At 44.3% G+C, this 20,339-nt stretch overlaps 1 protein-coding gene across 3 annotated transcripts in view; it reads left to right on the top strand.

Moving 5' to 3' along the window:
- The window catches only part of LOC146822292 (protein LEG1 homolog), a 130,310-nt gene that overhangs the window by 18,643 nt on the left and 91,328 nt on the right, over positions 1 to 20,339 (top strand). For all 3 annotated transcript variants that reach the window (XR_014962829.1, XM_085609453.1, XM_085609452.1), the window contains exon 2: positions 3,989 to 4,075. Coding sequence is in view for 2 of the 3 variants with exons in the window: in XM_085609453.1 (XP_085465579.1) it covers positions 3,989 to 4,075 (87 nt within the window). In the remaining variant the exon portion in view is untranslated. The remainder of the gene's footprint in view (positions 1 to 3,988; positions 4,076 to 20,339) is intronic.

The following is a 20,339-nucleotide window of genomic DNA, read 5'->3' as shown; positions in this document are numbered from 1 at the left end:
GTGTGATCGCACCACCCTTGTGCTGGCCCTGCCTTCTTGTTCTGCATTTATTTAATGCACTACATTCAAATGCACATTTACAGGGAACATTCTTCCAGAAAGAAACATTTTGGCCTTAGCACTAAACTAAGAACAGAGACTTACAACCTCTCAGCCAGCAGCCTAGCACAGGTCCTGGAGGGTAGGAAAGAACACAAGCAGCATGCACATTAAATTATCATTTGAAGCGTTGATTTAATGGAACTGAAAAAATTGCTGTTTTTAAGTAGTGGTGTAACTTTTTTACATGATTTAGAACTGCAGTAGCTAGATGGCATGCTACTGCAGTGCTTTTGTGCCTGTTTTTAGAGGAAATTAAAGGCAGCAGACTTAGACTTAAAACCACAATAATGAATTGCTTGCATTCCAAGCCAGCCTGGGAGCTGTCTTCAGGAAGAATACAAAAGAATGCCAGCCACATGGAAGGTACTGAGAGGGTTAATGCTGCAATAAAATATAAGCAGATACTGGTCTGAGCAGCCACACTGTAACTGAGGTTGAAAACATGATGAAATGTCTCCCCCACAAGCAGATCAACAGAACAAAGCCTAATGATATTGTACTAAGTCCCTGCTCCTTGGAGGAAAAAGGAGGGAAAAACAGACAGGACTGGCCAGTATTAAAAAAAGGATTTTTAAAGGACATTGAAACAAACAAATGAGAAGCAAGAAATGGTATTTGGCCCACAGAGATATATGCATACTAAAGTATACAAGAGGTCGAACGCTTACGCTTGACCTAAAAAAACCTCACAAATATATTAACTTTTTGTGAACCTTAACCGGGCTATCGGGTTTATGGTGTATTAACATTCTCATGGGCTTTCTTGACCTGCTGGTAAAACCAGCTAGTTCTTTTCTGCCTTTGTCAATCAGGATGATTGGGTCTGTCGCTGCAGAGGGGGGTGTTAGGGTTTAACAGCCTGACTCCATGGTGGGCTGAGCTTGACATTCCATATGGGCAGTGGAGGGGGGCAGCAATGGCATGGCCCTCCTTAGGGACATCATGCAGGAAGAGGCCCCGCGTCTGCTCAAACACCTCAGCTTGGTCCTACATGCCGCATATAACGTGCTCATGTGATGTTGTTTGGATCATCGCCACCATCCAGTACTCCTGCGAGGGGGGTATGCATTACCTCCACCGGCAGAGGAAACATAGCTTGGCTGTGGACAGCACCGTGTGGACAAGGCGACGTTGCAGGTGATTGAGGTCCAGGGAGTCTCTAGTGTTGTGCAGGAATATAACGGGGCAAGCTAAGGAGGTAGGAGAGGCATGGATGCTCCCAAAATATCTCCAACATATGACCAGAAGAGTCAGATTGAGGGGCAGTCACATAGAATGTGGGTGAGGGAACTAGCAATTCTGGCAGGCTCACTACTAGTGCACAGAGCAGCATCTGGGGCCTGTGACGTAAAGGAGCCTGGCATAAAACCGGACCATCAGAACCATCATTCACTGGTTATTTCTAGATTCCTACGGGATACCACTACTTTTAATGTAGAAACATCAGTCAAGGCGCCAATTGCTTTTTAGAATTCTTTTTCTTGATTTACGTTTTAAACCTTTGCAGTATTGAACAGAATCCTAACATTACCGCCACAACAGGCATGTATTGTCATGTTAAGAGTCTATTCATATGGACATGTAGCACAGTCTGGCATAAACTGTAATACTTTGATTTTCATGTAATGCCTCCAGGTTGTTTCCTAGTAAGCCCATTATAGTTTTACATCAAGACTGCACTGATTGATTTGACCTACAGAGATCTATTGTTAGGAGAAAATATCAGGCTATTGTCATTAACCTGTAAAATACTCACCTGATTTCTCTTCACTCCTTGATTGGAATAAATTAATATCTTGAGTTTCTGCCCATTCTTGCACATCTTACACCCAACTTTGAGGCCTTGGTGAAATCAGTTCAAAAACGTATCAATATTTTGCCAACAATAGTGCTAATAGGGGACATCAATTTGTTATATTACTAGTCTTAGATTCTGCCATCAGTCGCTGTAAACCTAATCTGGAATTACCCACCTTGTTCTGTCCTATGCTTTATTTTTCTTCTCTACATCACTATTTGACCATCCACACACATATGGCACTAAGACAAGAGGTGCACTACTGACACCTGAGCCATCTCCTGAGAAGCATCACAGTCACAAATGTAGCTCTGACCTAAGAGCATCTTTTGCACATGAAAGGTACTGGATCACGGTCTGCCCAAACAGAAGAACCATCCTATGCTCACAAGCACAATGGTGTATGCGTTCAGTTCGATTGGCACATTGGCAGCCCTTATGAATGAGGAGCACCACAGACAAATGTCATTGTACAGACTGAGAGGCAACAAGAACGATACCTCAGCGAGTTAAGCACTCACAATTCGGCTGCTTTCTTTTGTGATGTTTTGCTAAAGGACTTCTGATGTGACTTTGACTGGAACCGGTCATTCCAATGGTAGTTTCACAGGCAGAATTTAGAACTCGTATTATTCTCCTGTGTGTCATTTGTTTCTTTTGAGCACTTTGGGGCACATTTATCATGTTCTCAAAACAACTTGCTGCACTGCGTGAAATTGAGAGGGCAGGAATGTGCTATATTTACCAATATATGGCGAATTCTTGCTCTCTGCCTGCGCTAGCGCACACTCTGCTGCCTTGTGATAGTGCAGACACCATTGCACAATTGTGCCTGCGTTACACATAGGATTGTCTTTGTGAATGAAGAAATATCTTCCTGCACAAAAACTATCCTTAGATACTTAGGAAACGACAAGGAGAGATAAAGATGTTTCTCCTCACTGCACCTCCCTTGGGAAGGTGTGGCATTTTGACACATTTTCAGGCTTACCAGTCTTGGTATATCTAGGAGTGTGCAAAAATCCACGGGTGGATGCATGGGATCACCTACACTTCACCCATGGAGAGCCTCCCCAGGGCAGAGTAATGCATGGCAGCGACTTCGCTACCTTGAGTTACTGCAGATTTACCAAGCAACACAGGGCCACGCAAGGTAAATCTAAATTTAGTGTTATGTTTTCCTTGGGACACCATTTGTGATGCATAGGCAATGTAATACAATGATAAATCTGCCCTATATATTTTGCTGGGAACATACAAATTTTGCTACAAAAAAGGAATATGCAAATAAGTTGTTAGCCCCACGCTTTTGAAAACCACTTCAAAAACATACTGACATTTGGCGATAGTATGTCAAAATATTAAGCCCTGACAATATTAAATCCAGAATAACATGTACCACTCTATCATCATGGTAAGTACATATAAATAACATGTACATGTGGAGTTAACACTAATAAGCTGCACTTTGATGATATAGTTGTAGTCAATATTCTGGATTGAATGTTTGTGTTGGTTAATAATAAACGACTCACTAGTGCCGGAAATTGCCTTTTGGCAAATATGTATGGGATGTCATTCTGTAAAATCCACCCTGTTGGACAATCATAGGAGATAATTTCTTGTGGGAAGGACCTCACCAACCAAGGTGATCAGTGGGCTTGCTGCCTGCTATTTGTGGCTGGTATTGCAAACTTTAAAGAGTTGATACCCAGCTAAGCCTTGTGTTGAGGTTGCCCCATAGCTGAGGCACATTTTCATAGTTTACTCACTTGTGTAGATTATAACCAACATCTCCAAATTCTGTATAGTGCAACAGTGCAGCTGCCTTTTTCACTGGCATTCCAGCAGGACCATTTGCAGTGATTGGTCAGTCCAGATGCTTGTGAAAATGTCAATGTCAATGAAATCTATCTATACTGGCCGCAGGTATATCTCTGAGGCTACTTCAGATGAGTCAAGACCGTAGAAAACTGTGGAAGGGTCACATTTAGTAAATGATGACTCCTAGCATAGGGCAGCCCTGTAATCTTTGTGAACTTCAATCAATTTTCTCTTTTCAATGTTTTTTTCTGGTTTGTGTTTCAGGCAGATTAGCTGATCCTTCAAATCGAACAACCTGTGGCGACAAATCTGGAGATATGTACTGTATATCTCCTTACAGCTGGGGTGCTTGTAAGTATTTTTTGAAGATAGACAAAGTACAGACTATGGTGAGCCCTGGAGTGCTACGCATGTCTTAAGATCTATCCCAGTAACGTTGCTGTTTAATGTATTAACTGTGATTGAAATCCTAGGATACCATTGCAGCTAAATTAGCATAAATGACATCATGATAACATCCTTTACATCAGCTTCGAAACACTTCTTTCCATGTGTTCACTTTTGGTACATCTATTAGAATCTATCTCCATGGGGCGCGTTGGTGTAAGATTAAATCAGACCCTTGGTCCTCCTTCTGCTGTCATCATCGGAGGCGTGTTATAATAGTCACTACTGAACACTATACAATAGTGCTTTAGATACAAAAACAGTACTTAGAAACTTCACAATCAGATCACTTCATAAATGGCTTTGTTGGTATTTTTCTTTCTCTCTTCTCCATTTGTTTTATATATTGTGTTAACGCAAATATCTGTTCAAAAAACCTTGTTTTGTGCAATTTCCCCCTTTAGGGAATTTTTGAGGATACTAGTGTTTATCTTCTTGTCTAACTTTACAGCAAATCTGGAAAATGTCACAAATGAAAGAAGTCCTCTCTCTATTCTCACTTGCTTGGTATCTATCCAAAGCTCTGCTTATTAGACCCTCTTTACCAAAAAAGTAAAAGTACTGGCAGAGATTTCTATTTCCGCCTGAATGAGTTTTTACATTTTATTCAGTGTTCCCCATCTTGGGAAATGTGCTAAAGGTTTAATTTTGGGATGTTATGTTATGTTATGTTATTGGGGTTGCTTATATAGCGCACGGCTACTCCAGGGAGTGTCCCGGCGCTTTCTGACCCCAAACTGAGAAAGAAGATGGAAGAAAACACAAACATAACAAGTTACTGCTCGTAAAGCCAAGTTTTCAGGGCCTTTCTAAAGGCAAGCAGATTAGAAGTACGGCGCAGATCCACAGGCAAGGAGTTACATAGTTTTGGGGCAAGATGTGTAAAGGAACGACCACCTATCCTGATCCTTCTAATGGGAGGAACCGTTGCCAGGCCAAGACATTCAGATCGGAGAGATCTGGTGGGTTTATAGAAAAGAAGCCGTTTCTGAATGTACGAGGCCCCAACCAAATGGAGTGCCTTGTGGGCTAAAGTGAGAGCCTTGAAAGTAATCCGCTTCTTAACTGGGAGCCAATGAAGGGAAGAAAGCAGCTCTGAAGCCCGAGCTTGTCGAGGTAGGCCAAAGATCGCCCTTGCTGCGGAGTTTTGAACTACCTGAAGTTGGTGCAGGAGGTAGTCCGGTAAACCCAGGTAGAGGACATTTGAGTAATCAATCCTGGAGCAAATCAAAGCCTGTACCGTCAGCTTCCTGTGGACTAAAGGGAGCAGAGGAAGAAATTTTCGCAGAATTTTTAACAGACCAAAACAGGTGCTGGAGAGACCTGTGATCTGTGTTTTCAGCGAAAGGGTGTTGTCGATTTTGATCCCCAAGTTTTTTGCAACCACAGAGGAAGAGGAAGGGGGTGACATACACACCGGCCACCATTCCTGCCACGGTGGATCTGCTTGACAGCCGAAGAAAAGCACCTCAGATTTATCAGGGTTGCATTTGAGGCTGCTTCGCTGAAACCAGTCGAAAACAGCCCCCAGGCAACCACGGATGCTCTCCCCGTCAAACTCCATGCCCTTCTTGCAGGTGAAGAGAAGCTGGGTGTCGTCAGCGTATGATATGATCTGGGCACCCATGGACTCCGCAAGTACCGCCAGTGGAGTCATGAAGATGTTAAAAAGGGTCGGGCTCAGCACCGACCCTTGTGGGACTCCAACATCCATAGGCGGCACCTCTGCGGAGTACGGCGGGGCCCAGACCACTTTTCGACGACCCGCTAGGTAAGATCTCAACCAGCTCAACACCGTTCCACGGAGACCAATCTTGTGAAGTCTTCTCAAGAGGGCCTCATGCGGGACGGTGTCGAAGGCCACCGACAGATCCAACATCACCAGCATAGCTCTTCCCCCTGCGTCGAGAACTTCCTTAATGGCTTTGTTTACTTCCAAAAGAGCGGTCTCGGTGCTCAAATTGGAGCGGAAGCCAGATTGGGTAGAGTGGAGTAACCCCTGATCTTCCAAGAAGGAAGAAAGCACAGAGTGGACGTGCTTCTCGACGATCTTAGCCAGACTGGGCAGGAGAGATATGGGCCTATAGTTCGCGTGTATCTCTGGATCAAGGCCTGGTTTTTTTAGAAGGGGAACAACCATTGCCTTCTTCCATGCTGGCGGAACCATGCCACTGGACAGGGATGAATTCAAGACAGGGTAGATCAGGGAATTAAGAATCTTGGCATTCCTAGCTAGAAAACTCGCCGGACAGGGGTCAAGCGGAGAGCCTGATTTAATTCTGAGTAGGAGATCCAAAGAAGTAGATTCCGATAAAGGTGGGAACTCCGATAGAGTGGGGCACGTATCAGATGGAAAAGACAACAGATTTGAATCAATCATAGGTACATTGGGGACAGCTGGAGGAAAGGATTCTTGGATGAGTTTGATTTTCATATTAAAAAAGATGGCCAGCTCCTTTACCCAAGGTTCAGAGAACTTATGCTGGACTGAACTCGATTTAGGAGAAACAAACTCTTTGACAATGGAAAAAATTTCTTTACACGAGTTTGACGCAGCTTCAATTCTGTTGGCGAAATAATTCTTTTTGGCCTCTAGGATAGCCGCATGATAAGATTTGATAGATGCTTTGTAAGCGGACTTAGCTTCCTGATCGTACTGTTTCCGCCAGAGTCTTTCGGCTAACTTACAGTTTCGCCTAGCAAGAGTCAGTGATTTAGAGAACCAAGGAGCCGAGCTACGCTTAATGGATGAGCGAAGCGTAGAAAGAGGAGCAAGATCATCAAGCCTATCCGTAAGCCATTTCTGAAAAGTTTCAAGGTCTCTTTCGAGATGGCCGGATAGGATACAAGGATGTTCTTGATACGCTTGAACAAGGCTCTCCTGAGTAATTTTATGAAAGGGTCTACTGGGGTGCCTCAGTTGGTCAGAGTTAGTACAAGAGATTTTGCTTCTACCTTGAATTAGAAAGCTGAGCAGGGAGTGGTCAGACCACAAAACAGGAGTGGGACGGGACATAATGAGGGGAATGGTGGAGAACACTTGGTCAAGAGTGTGACCCTTATCATGAGTTGCACTAAAGATGTAGGGAGTTAGACCAAGGGGAGCAGTGATGTCCGTGATTTTAATAGCTTCACTGTCCGACTCGACATCCATGTGAATGTTAAAATCCCCAAGCATTATGCAGTGTTCCACCTTCAGGCATAGAGTGGAAATAGCTGATTGAAGCTCATCGAAGAAGGAACCACGCAGACCAGGAGGTCTATAAACTAGGAACCCTGAGAATGATTGGTGTGGGGAAAGTGTAATAGAGAAGGCGAGGGATTCGCAGCCAGAGATCGGTGAGGAAGGAATGATTGCACAAGCAAAGGATCTTTGAACTGCAAGAGCCACACCCCCACCTTTACCCAGTGCCCTATCCTGTCTATAGACTATATAGTCGGGAGGAATGGCTGCCGCAATATCAGGGTTAGAAGACTCATTGAGCCAGGTTTCTGTAAGCATTAGACAAAGTGGTTTCTCAACGGTCAATAGCTCAAAAATGTCCAGAGCGTGTCTATGCAAAGAACGGGTATTTAACAGTAAACACTTAAAATTATTTACGGGGAGTAAGTGGGGTCCCTCAGAAACCCGGTAGATGTTAGGGTACCATCCACAACCAGGACAGCGACATTTACCTTTGTAACGGCCTGGAAAGACAGGCCGACAGGACGTAATATTCAAGTTATAGGATAATAAATCCGTTGCGGAGTAGGTAAGCCTATGGCCAGAGTCTGCCGCCGCGCCGGTCGCTGCCGTGACGCGGACGGGCGCAGACGGGCGCAGACGGGCAGGACTCTGGCACGACTCCGGCACAGATCCGGCACGTCCGCTGCTCGCGTCCGCTGCGCGGAGACATCCCTGCCCGTTTTTATGACGCTGCCAATCGCGTCACGAACCACAACCCGACCCAAGATGGCCGCCAAAACCGGTGCTCTGCTCTCGGCGTCAACACTCGGCCGAGAGCAGGACCGGAGCAAGAGGGGAGGGGGTGAAAGGGATCTGAAGCGCTACTAAGCGCAGGGGGACACAGCACATCAAATACTGCTCAGATGTAGCCACAGTGAAAAATACACAATTCGATTTTTAAAAACAGCTAAAATAGCTAAAATAAAGTGGAAAGGCAAGAGACCTCCCGGCTTCCGCCTCAGGAGGGGGAAAAGTGCGTTTGCAGTCAGAATTACAAGCACTCACCCTAGCGTCCCTTTTATGACGCTGCCAATCGCGTCACGAACCACAACCCGACCCAAGATGTGACATTTCTTAAAGGCTCTTAAACCACCTGTAAAGAGTTCTTCACAGATGATGACTCTGCAAAGGACAAATAGAAACCTCCTTTGCAAATGCACTTTTTCTCAATTGAGAATTTATGTTTCTCCATGAACAAGGGTCTTCTGACTTCCACCTGGGGATGGTCCATTCCCCTTCCCATCCTGGAAGAGGATTTACTAGTGTCCTCGGCTGGGTACATCTACATCCATTTCCCAGGATGGAAAGAGAGCAGACAACAGGTTTGGAATGCCCACTTCCCACTCTTTGACTTGGATTTGCTACTGTGGATTACTCCACACTCATGGAACAGGAATACACACTAGCGAATCCAGTTATGGTGACCATGAATCCCATTGTGAATTTCTGCAGCTCAAAATACCTTTGTGTGTGGGTCTGTAATTTGTACTCAAGAGTCTGACAGATATATTGTGTACCTGTTGAATTTAACATATCTTTCATAGAAAGACGAATAACCGCCATCTGAGCTGTCTCACAGCATTCAGAGTTTCAGATATCCCAGACTGAATACAACACATCAAATGGGAAATCACACACTGTAATCTGTGAAATGCATTACCCTTGTGAAGAGAATACCCAGCACCAATGCTTGACAGAAAGAGTTAGTTATGTTATTGATCAAACCTTTATTCTGAGGTAGTCATGTGGACAGAGTCTTGTCTAAGAAAAAGGATGGGTGAATAATAAACTAAATCTATAGGCTGCTGAACATAATGAAAATATGGGAGGATTTCAAGTAAATGCAATGTCAGCTTGGTAGGCCTTTGTCCTCCAGCTGCCTCTAGAGCATTATAGCTGCTGTTTTAAGTTAGGGGGTGATTATCCTCTTCCATCTAGTCATCTGCTTCTTTGCTGCTTTGTTCTCTTTGATCTTGTACAGTGATCTGCTGCCTCTGGGCTACGTGTGCGATGTAGATACACCACATGCATGCATACGCACATACAGACATATATACACACATTTATACTGCTTTGTAACCCCGAAGCATATATATGGACATAACATGAGCACATGAATCATTGAAGATGTTTTACACTCCCTCACACTGCATGCGCTGCATGTATTCCATTGATATTTCCACTCTAGTAATTACATTCTTCTTTTAGGCATTCACATGGTTTTAGCCCACAGGTTAAAAAACAACCAACTGATTGCCACATCTAATTGATTAGTATAAAATGAATAAATTAATGCATCTATTTATTGTATGATTACTTAAAATCATTGCAATAATACAACAACAGAGGATAATTTCTCAGAGTTAAAAGCAATATTCTTAAATTAACACCCAAACTGTGCAACTGATCTCAGTTCTAGTAGGACCCCCAGTCCATGGCCACTACTCAAGTATGTCAAATCTTTGATCAGGAGGACTGGGTATATAGTATTCCACTTTACTAAGGATATATATGTAAAATAAATATGAGATTCAAGTCTAAGCCATATTTTCCATGTTTAACATGTTTTAGGGAGAGAGTACAAGCACTTTAGCACTGCTTAACAGTGGTAAAGTGTGCAAAGTCCTAAGATCAACAAAAACAAATTCAGAAAAATAGGAGGGGATGAAGGCAAAATGTCTGGGAGAGACCACCCTAAGGCTGACAGGGCTAATAGGAAGAAACCGCTGGTTTAAAGAAACAGATTATCAACACAGACATTACCAAAGCTATTCAGTCACTGATGATTGGGAAATCTCCAGGTCCTGTTGGCTACCAAGACTCACTTCTCCCTCAGCTGGGAGTGCTTTTTGCCAATTTTCAGAACACTGGAGAAGTGAAAAGTAAAGCCTCAGAAGCCCATACTGTAATAATACATAAACTTTAGACCAATATCACTGCTAAATGTGCATTTTAAAATGTATCCCAAAATTCTAGCAATGTGCCCAGTAAAAGTCCTTCCTAAAAGTATCAGGACACCCAAACAGGCTACATTAAAGGACACCTTGCATCACCTAAAATAAGATTGTTAGCTCATGTCGGAGAGAAGGCTAAATTACTTCTCACCCCAATGATGACCATGGCCCTGGATGCTGAAAAATCCTTTGATAAAGTTTCCTGGAACTTTCTCACCACATGCAGACACTATTTACAGAAGAAGGTGACCAAGCCATGCACGTAATAACAACATTATTAACAAGCATTCAATTGTTTGAGGGTACTCTTAAACATGACAAAATCGATATTTTCCTACTAAATAGTTGATGTCATACAATAATTAAAGGTTCAACTGGACTTAAATGGCAAACTTAATATCTGAAATACTTGGGTGTAGAATTTAAGCAAAACCCTGTAGATACCAGAATTTGCATAGAAAATGCTCTGAAAAATGTAATAATCTCTTGCAAAAATCATCTTCTAAAAATATTGTATGGTGGGGCAGAGTTGAATGTGTGAACATGATGATAACCCCTCACATTAGCCTTATGACAAGCATGTTTGCCATTTCGCTCTCTTCAAATTTCAATGAAGGAATTGATATACTAATCTCAGACTACCTCTGGCAACAATAAGGCAGCCACAATTGGACTGAAAAAGCTGAAGTTTAATAAAAACCAATGAAGGCCTCAAATTGCTGAATTTCTATAATCATCAAACAACCTTTTGTACTGAAACAAGGCACCTGGTGACTAGGCCTGGGCTAAATTTCCGTTCCGATCGCGGAAATTGCGATAATTTGACAATTTTGCGTTCCGCGGAGAGCGCGAAAATGTCAAAATTTCCGCATTCCGCAGCTTAGCGATAATTTGTTTCTTGCTCGCGCTGTAAAATAATACATTCTCGCGCGCGCGCGATCGCCTTACCTGAATCCCCGCGTTCGCCGACAAGTTTTCCCGATCCGGTCGCGTTCTCCACAAGATGTTGAATTGTTGGTAGCCATTTGCGCTGTCTTGCGACAGTTCGCGCCCGCAGTAATGTCATTGGTCGCGCGATCACGTCTTTCTTCGCGCGATCATGCACCGCGAGAAGAGTGAAAACAAGATGGACGCGCCCTCAAGCAACCCCATGGGCAAGTTGGCGAGCCGCGACCATGCAGAAAATACCGCTAATGAGCGGGGAAAAAACTTCCGCATCTTCGCGATGTTTCCGCGTGTTTGCGGAGATTTGTAACATTTTCGCGATAATTTGCAGACGTCACTTTCGCAAATTCCGCCCACCCCTACTGGTGACCCCGTCATGGATGGAGTTTGAAATAGACTTAATAACATTTTTTTCCATTCTCAATGTACTCACTATATCTACCTAACTTGTATTTTTCTTTCTCACTAAATATCCTGAAACAATTAAAGCTATCAAGATCCTAGACCGTAAATGTCAATATAACATCTGCAGCTCAACCAGTACTTTGCTTTGGCTAAATAAGAATATCCAATAAGATAGGATAAATACTGGGCATAAAAATGCATTCGAAATATTAAAGATGTATACCTAGATAAATATAAGTTGGGAAAATCTGCAAAAACACAATTTTGTGCTCAGTAATTATTTGAATAGAGTCAGTTGTCAACTGTGAAAAGACTTTGGGGATCATTTACATTTAGACAGAATGAAAGAACCTTTATAATTCAATCAATCAATCAATCAATCAATCAATCAATCAATCAGGGGTTTGTGAAATGCACTTGAAGTGATTACACCATGCAGGTAAGTGTAAGAGCACATACTTTATTGACTGTCCATCTCCACAGCTTCCAGGAACTGACAAGCTCTCAGGATTCAAACCATAGCATTCCATTACCATCACAGTGACATTATAAACAGTACAAGGTAAATGAACAGCATGCAAGAGGGAAACTACTACAACATCTCCTCCCTTTCCAATAAAACAAACAGGAAAAGGAGGTAAGTGAAGACAAAAGAAAATAGAAAAAACGGAGGAGGAGCGGGGAAGAAGTTGGACCAAGAAACAAGGATAGAAAAAGGATAAAGGTGTACCAAACAGAGATAAAAAAAAAGCAGGGGATAAAAATGGGAAAAGTAGCCACACACACAGGTTCATATATAGAAGAATCAAACAAACAGACTAAAGATTTAAACAATTTGGTGGAACACTTGTCCTACCACTCCTTCGTGGAGGAACATATTTCAAAGTAGGTTTTCCAACCTGGGAAGATCCCAGAGCACTCCCTTTACCAGTCGGTCTTTCTTAAACTGGTTGGGCTGAACAGTGTGCCCTGACTCAAGCCCCAGCTGCATCACAACCCTCATGGGAATCTTGTAAATCCTGGACAGATTTCATCAATTTTTCCCATTGACTCTTACAGCAAAGTACGACGTAGCAAACTTAATTCTCACCCAACCCCCCACAGAGAAAGTGGACTTGAAATTGGCCACATCCGGGACTGCAGATTGTGCAAGCATGCCACTATCTCCTTGTGTCGGGACCTCAGTTGGTGGATGTGTGCCACTATCTCCCTGTGTCTCCCCGCACCCCGACAGCAAACCCCACTTCTTCATCCAGGCACGACACATGTGAAAGGAAGCTTGCCTACCCCTGAGTAGGGCAAAAGGACTGTAACCTTTGATGGCACTCGGAGTAGTAGGATGTGCCCAAAACATGCCCTGCACAGATTCCTTGATATCAACTCTGGATGAAACAGCTCACTGAACACATTCCACAAGAATACGGTTCTATCGAGCTCCTGTGGCTCGTTAGCCATTCCGTGGCTCCCGCGGCCCCGCAATTCTGTGTTTCCAGAGCAGCTCAGCAGCTCTGCTAACTCACTGCTGACGCAGCTGTCCTGCGTGCGTCCAGGCGTCCGGGTGCGACGAGCAAGGTGAGGCGTGGCATTTCGGCAGCAGCACTGGCAGCGTACAACCGAGAGGATAGAGGAGAAATATTTAGCCACAAGAATACAGTTGGTGCTCTCAATGAAACCATTAGCCTGTGAGTGATATAAAGACACACGCCAGTGGATAATACCGCACTGGTACAGAAAGTCAGACATTTCTAGGATGTAAACTGTACCCATACAATCTCCTTGGGGAAACCCTCCTTGGCAAAAAGTCTCTGTAAAAACTTGATGACTTCATGAGAGTTGGGATCTGTCATAAAATGGACCTCCCACCACTTACTAAAGTAGTCGGCAACTACCAGTGCAAACTTTTACTTATTGGGAAGCCCATTGAAGGGTCCCACAAAATCGATAGCTAGTTTTAACCAGGGACCATCGGGCACCTCTATCTGTTGTACAGGAGGCAAAACAATCTTTATAACCTTAAAACTGGTACAACATGTTATACACCCCTCCACAACATCATTAATTTGACGGTCCATGGAGGCCCACCAATACACACAGCGAATCCTTTTCTTAGTGTTCGTCTGCCCAAGATGTCCCTCATGACCATACTCAATGATACGGCATCTCAGAGGGACAAACTTATCCCCAGCATGATCATCTTTCCACCCTCCAAGTTAAGCTCATCAGCAACCTTGCGAAGGGATGAAAATCACTATCTAGATGTTGTTCCTTAGGCCAACCCGACACAATAAATTCCTTCAGTCTCTTAAGGACAGCATTGGACTAAGGCATTCTTCAGCTGCATTGTCATCACGATCATGTTGGAGACCTTGAAAGATAATCAGCTCGTGTTTTTCTCCCACCAGGGATGTGTGCAACCCCAAAATTGTACTGCAACAATTTAGAACTTAACCTAGTGATTCTGGGAGTGTGGTCTTTAACAATCCTACCCTCAAAGATAGGAATAAGGGGCTTATGGCCAGTGAGGAGAGTCAATGTCTCCCCCACAAAAAGCGTTTGAAACGCTCAACAGCCCAGCAACAGGCGAGCACATTCTCTCTCAATAACTGATAGTTTTTTTCACTAGGGCATAATGCTCAGGAGGCAAAATCTACAGTGTACTCTTTACCCTGCTTGACTTGAGAAATCACCCCCCTGAGGCCATCTAGACTGGCATCCATGGAAACCGTACACTGAAAGAAGGGGTCAAAAGGAGTAAGAATGTTGCATGACCCTAACTCTCTTTTAATCTGTGAAAACTCTTCCTGACAGGAATCATCCCATAGAAACGTAGTTTTTCCCTTAAGGAGACCTCTCATGTGGACTGTCTTGGCGGCAAAATTGAAAATGAACTTTGTGTAGAATTCGCACCAACCCAAAAATGAGGAGACTTGTTCTTTGGAAGTAGGACATGGAGCATTAGAAATGGCCTCGATAAGACTCTCTCTTGGCATAATACCATCACTAGAAATGCGGTGTCCAGATATTCAATGGACTCAACACCAAAAACACACTTGAGCTTGTTAGCCACGATTCCCTTTACACTCCAATCTCTCTAAAACTTTGGCAAGGTTTTTGTCATGCGACTCCTTGCTCTTTCCAGCCGATAAGATGTCATCTTGGAAGACCGCCTTATCTGTGACCCTCCAAAACCATCTCCATAACACGCTGGAAAACTGAGGCTGCCAAAGCTAGCCCTAACGGCATCCTTCTGAACTGAAAGGTGCCAACGGGTGACACAAAAGCTGTCGAGTGCTTGCAGACCGGATCCAGCTCAACTTGATGATATGCCGAGGCTAGATTAATATTGGAGAAGAACTTCGCACCAGCAAATTTAGAAAGAATGTCATCGATACGGCGAAGGGGATATGAGTCTACTCGAATCTCCCTATTGAGGCTGTGCAAGTCAATGCATACCCTGAGAGTCACTTCTTTTTATGCGCAACCACCAAGGGAGATAACCAGAGGGAGGACTCTATAGGCTCAAAGACATCTGTTTCACACATTTTTTCAAGTTCCGATGACAGGTCATCCGTGATGCTGAAGGGCACATTACGCAATTTGTGTTTAACAGAGACAGCCCCATCCTTGATCTTGATAAAGTGCTTGAACCCTTTAATGCATCCAAGCTTGTCTCCAAAAACATTCGGAAATTTCTTGGTCCAAGAGGCTAAACACTCTCCTTCAGATTGTTCACCCGCCACCGAAACTTGTTCTAGAGTGCCAGGTCTAAGTGTCATCTCGAACAACTCCTGGTGATACCAACCCAGAATGTTACGGCCCTTCTTGGCCACATAAACTTTCCCTTGGATGTGCCTGTCTTTAAAAACCACAGAGGTCACAAAGGAACCCACTAAATACATTCTCCTCCCTTCATAGGAGACAGGACTTCTGTCAGGAGGATTGTGGGGTCTGTCCCCAAGGTACTCTCAAACAACTCCTCTGTAATCATAGTCATCTGCGCCACCGAAACCACCAGCAGTTGCAGACACTTACCATCCACCAACACATCTACTACAGGATCGAGACAATCCTCGGAATTATCCTTAACAACCATCACAAAACCGGTAAGCGAGCTGACGACTTCACACACAGGATCACTCTTAGGTTCCTCAGAGTACCCAACATTGTCACTCCCTCTGAAACCTTACATTTTGGCAAAATGGCCTTGTTTACCACATTTGTGACAAGACGCATTCCTTTGCAGGACACACCCTAGAGTTAGGGAAATGTGATGGGGACCCACACTGAGTACAGAGATTTTTAGAATAGGAACCTTTCTTCTCTGTTTTCATGGAAACAAACCTATTCCCCCTTTGTTCAGACTGCGGTTTAATTTTGTCTACCTGTATTTTCACTCTCATATCCTTATGATCCTTGACCGCACCACACAAGATTCTTTTCAGGGTTAGCGCTCTAGTCATTACAGAACACTATAAAAACGCACAATGGCGTGACCGCGCCGCTGGCGTTCCAAGGGCGTGCCAAAGGCAAGCCCGTCTGTGCCCGTCCGCACCAGGAACGCGGCCAGTGCCATAACCCCTGTCTACTGCCATAGGAAGTGCTATTCGCAGGGCAAACTGTTGGCATTAAATAATGTTAAGTGCCAAGTACCTGCCCTATTGTGTGATCATATTACTACTGGCCCTAGCTGTTGTTTAGCCTGTGGTTTAGAAACCGTCTATGTGCCGCTTGAAGCTACTGGTTGCCATTTGGATAAAGGTAATATTTGCCTCAGAATTTATTCCGGAAATGCAGATGACAAACAAACTAATAGCTGCAGTACTGGAAAATATGCTAATAGTACTACTAAAATATCGAATGTAACGAATTGCATTCTACTAAATACTAGATCTATGCCAAAGCATAAATACGAACTGGAATATTTAATATCAAATGCAAGCCCCGATTTGATATTTCTTACTGAAACGTGGGCATCCTCTTCTTCCCCACCAGTCTGGAATAATGCAGTTCCACCTGGATATTTAGTGGTGCAAGTAGAAAGGAAAGGAACAGTAGGAGGGGGAATTGTGCTGATATATCGCTCCCACCTTAAAGTTAATTTCCGACAAGAACCCACACTGAGTTCTGGCAAAAGGAGGGTCTGAGGATCTTCGATTTTCGATCACGCCATTTTGTGGCCCGCCGCCATTTTGTGTTGCCATCACTCAGGCAGCACGGCGAACAAAGTCTATTCTGCTTTTTCTATAGCCCGGTGTCAAAACACGCCTTCTGCCTCTATTTGCAAAGCTGGTGTTAGAACTAGCCGAGTACACTAATCCCTGTCTGGCTTTTCTAATCCGCGACTCCGCGTCTCAACTATCTGTTGGCTCACACTATTCTTTCCTGACCTTATCTTATCGACTAGCCTTCACTGTCTCCTGCTAGTATTCTCTCGTTTCACGACTGTCCTCCAATACACACAAACGTATCTCACCACCTGCAAGTTAGTTATGAATCTGTAATGTATTAGCCTGAGGGTGGGGTGACAAACACAGTTGGAGGAGAGGTCTCTTCGAGTCATCCGATATTTCTGTTTTCAAACCTTTTCTATTGGTTCCGCTTTGTTTTCCAACTTTTCTTATTGGCTCTTTTCTATATGCTCTGGGAGTGTATTCCGTTAATAATTGTATTTTGTATAGTATTTAACCTGATGCGCCACAGAGTAAAGTGGCAGTCTCCTGAGAACCTACTTTGTGTACTTCTAGGATAACTGTACTAGCTGCAGCTAAATAAATCCAATCTGCTAACGCCAACAGAGTGTCCCGTGTCTCTGTGTAGCGAAGCAGGTGAATTCCGGGGACATAGGGCGTACCCTGCGCCGCCAGGCCCAAAAGGTTCTGGTTCTTCATGTGGTTGGCAGAGAATGCAAACCCTTGTATTGTGTCCCTCAAGTTCGCTGATATGATTGGAAAATGGATAACCAGTCAGTTAGCTAGAGGTGTATAAGAATTCCAGTTATCTGAAGAACTGCAACCAAAAGAGCCGAAACCTTAGTGGATTTGTAGAAGCCGAGATCAGGAGAAAGCTGATGTCAGTAGGAATCAAACTACATCTGCTGCCAATAATACTGCAGAATACAAGCACTAAAATCCACTGAGGATCTGGAAGAATTGGTATGTGAAGGCTTCCTGAAAGTCTAGAACTGTTCAGTATTCTCCTGGAGAGACCACTATGATGTTCCTTTGTAATGTGTCAATCTTAGACCTTTATAAATTGATTCAATCCTTTGAGGTTGATACTTTGAGGCACTAAGAGCCAGAATTACTAGAGAATGATTCTTCAAACCAAACTATGGGGCTTGCTGTTGAACTAGTTCACTGGACCAGGGACTGAAAATGACCCCTGCATCTGGAGGACTTTCTACAAAGTCCAAATTGGCATCTTTGTAAAACACTTCCATCACCCAAACAACTTTTATTGAATTTGCCCAGACCTGATAGCAGTAGAGGAGATGTCATCCCACTGGGGCGAACAGCAAAACACACAAGATGATGGACGGAATGTTGCACATTGGCAAAACAGTCACCCCCAGTCACAGATCTGGGTTTAATCCATCATTATTTTGCTCACCACGCCACCCCAGTTCAGACATAGCCATATGCAAATCAGTCTTGACTCTGTGACCTGGCTTGGCAGTTCGGGCTGGACTGTACCCATGAGGTACAGGGTCAAAACTGATTTGCATATGGCTGGGATCAAACTGGAACGGCATGGTGAGCAAAAAAACGATGGATTTAGGCCCAGATCTCTGTATTGGGGTGAATGTATGACATTGTTCTGCATTCTGTCCATCAACTCTTGTTTTTGCATTTGTCACCCCGAGTGGGAAGGGTGTGCCCAGACGTGGGTCCCGTGCTCTCCATGCCACTGGAATCAAGCTATCCTGGCTGAAGAGGGGTGAAACCCAGAAACCGGTCCTAGGATTCTTGTTTCCAGTCCAGGGAGGACCTGGCTTGGCAGTTCGGGCTGGACTGTACCAATGAGGCACAGGGTCAATACTGATTTGCATATGGCTTGATTCAAACTGGAATGGCATGGTGAGCAAAAAAAACGATGGATTTAGGCCCAGATCTCTGTACTGGGGTGAATGTATGACATTGTTCTGCATTCTGTCCATCAACTGTTGTTTTTGAATTTGTCACCCCGAGTGGGAAGGGTGTGTCCAGACGTGGGTCCCGTGCTCTCCATGCCACTGGAATCAAGCTATCCTGGCTGAAGAGGGGTGAAACCCCGAATCCGATCCTAGTATGCTTGTTTCCAGTCCAGGGAGGACCTGGCTTGGCAGGTCGGGCTGGACCTTACCCATGAGGCCCAGGGTCAAGACTGATTTGCATATGGCTGGGTTCAAACTGGAACGGCATGTTGAGCAGAAAAACGATGGATTTTTAGGCCCAGATCTCTGTACTGGGGTGAATGTATGACATTGTTCTGCATTCTGTCCATCAACTGTTGTTTTTGCATTTGTCACCCCGAGTGGGAAGGGTGTTCCCAGACGTGGGTCCCGTGCTCTCCATGCCCCTGGAATCAAGCTATCCTGGCTGAAGAGGGTTGAAACCCCGAAACCGGTCCTAGGATGCTTGTTTCCAGTCCAGGGAGGACCTGGCTTGGCAGTTCGGGCTGGACTGTATCCATGAGGCACAAGGTCAAGACTGATTTGCATATGGCTGGGTTCAAACTGGAACAGCATGGTGAGCAAAAAAACAATGGATTTAGGCCCAGATCTCTGTACTGGGGTGAATGTATGAAATTGTTCTGTATTCTGTCCATCAACTGTTGTTTTTGCATTTGTCACCCAGAGTGGGAAGGGTATTCCCAGACGTGGGTCCCGTGCTCTCCATGCCACTGGAATCAAGCTATCCTGGCTGAAGAGGGGTGAAACCCCGAAACCGATCCTAGGATGCTTGTTTCCAGTCCAGAGAGGACCTGGCTTGGCAGTTCGGGCTGGACCTTACCCATGAGGCACAGGGTCAAGACTGATTTGCATATGGCTGGGTTCAAACTGGAATGGAATGGTGATCAAAAACACAATGGATTTAGGCCCAGATCTCTGTACTGGGGTGAATGTATGACATTGTTCTGTATTCTGTCCATCAACTGTTGTTTCTGCATTTGTCACCCCGAGTAGGAAGGGTATGCCCAGACGTGGGTCCCGTGCTCTCCATGCCACTGGAATCAAGCTATCCTGGCTGAAGAGGGGTGAAACCCCGAAACCGATCCTAGGATGCTTGTTTCCAGTCCAGGGAGGACCTGGCTTGGCAGTTCGGGCTGGACCTTACCCATGAGGCACAGGGTCAAGACTGATTTGCATATTGCTGGGTTCAAACTGGAACGGCATGGTGAGCAAAAAAATGATGTATTATCGCATATGCTTGTTCTTCGTTGCTTTGAAGAAGTGAATGATGGACATTGGATTTTTTTACAATCAAATGAAGTTGATTGGTAATGACCTTGGCCAGCTGTGTCATGGGAATGTTTGAGATGATGTTTGGTGGTGGAGCAATCGGAACTCGAACAGTTTTAAACTGGTGCTTAAAAAGGTATGCATGCTACTGATTTTTAAAAGCCTTTCACAGTATGGCCTCAAGTTGACTCCAAAAAA

Source organism: Triturus cristatus, chromosome 6 (genome assembly GCF_964204655.1).
Source record: "Triturus cristatus chromosome 6, aTriCri1.1, whole genome shotgun sequence".
In the NCBI taxonomy this organism is placed as follows: Eukaryota; Metazoa; Chordata; class Amphibia; order Caudata; family Salamandridae; genus Triturus; species Triturus cristatus.
This window is presented reverse-complemented; position numbering and strand designations above follow the sequence as displayed.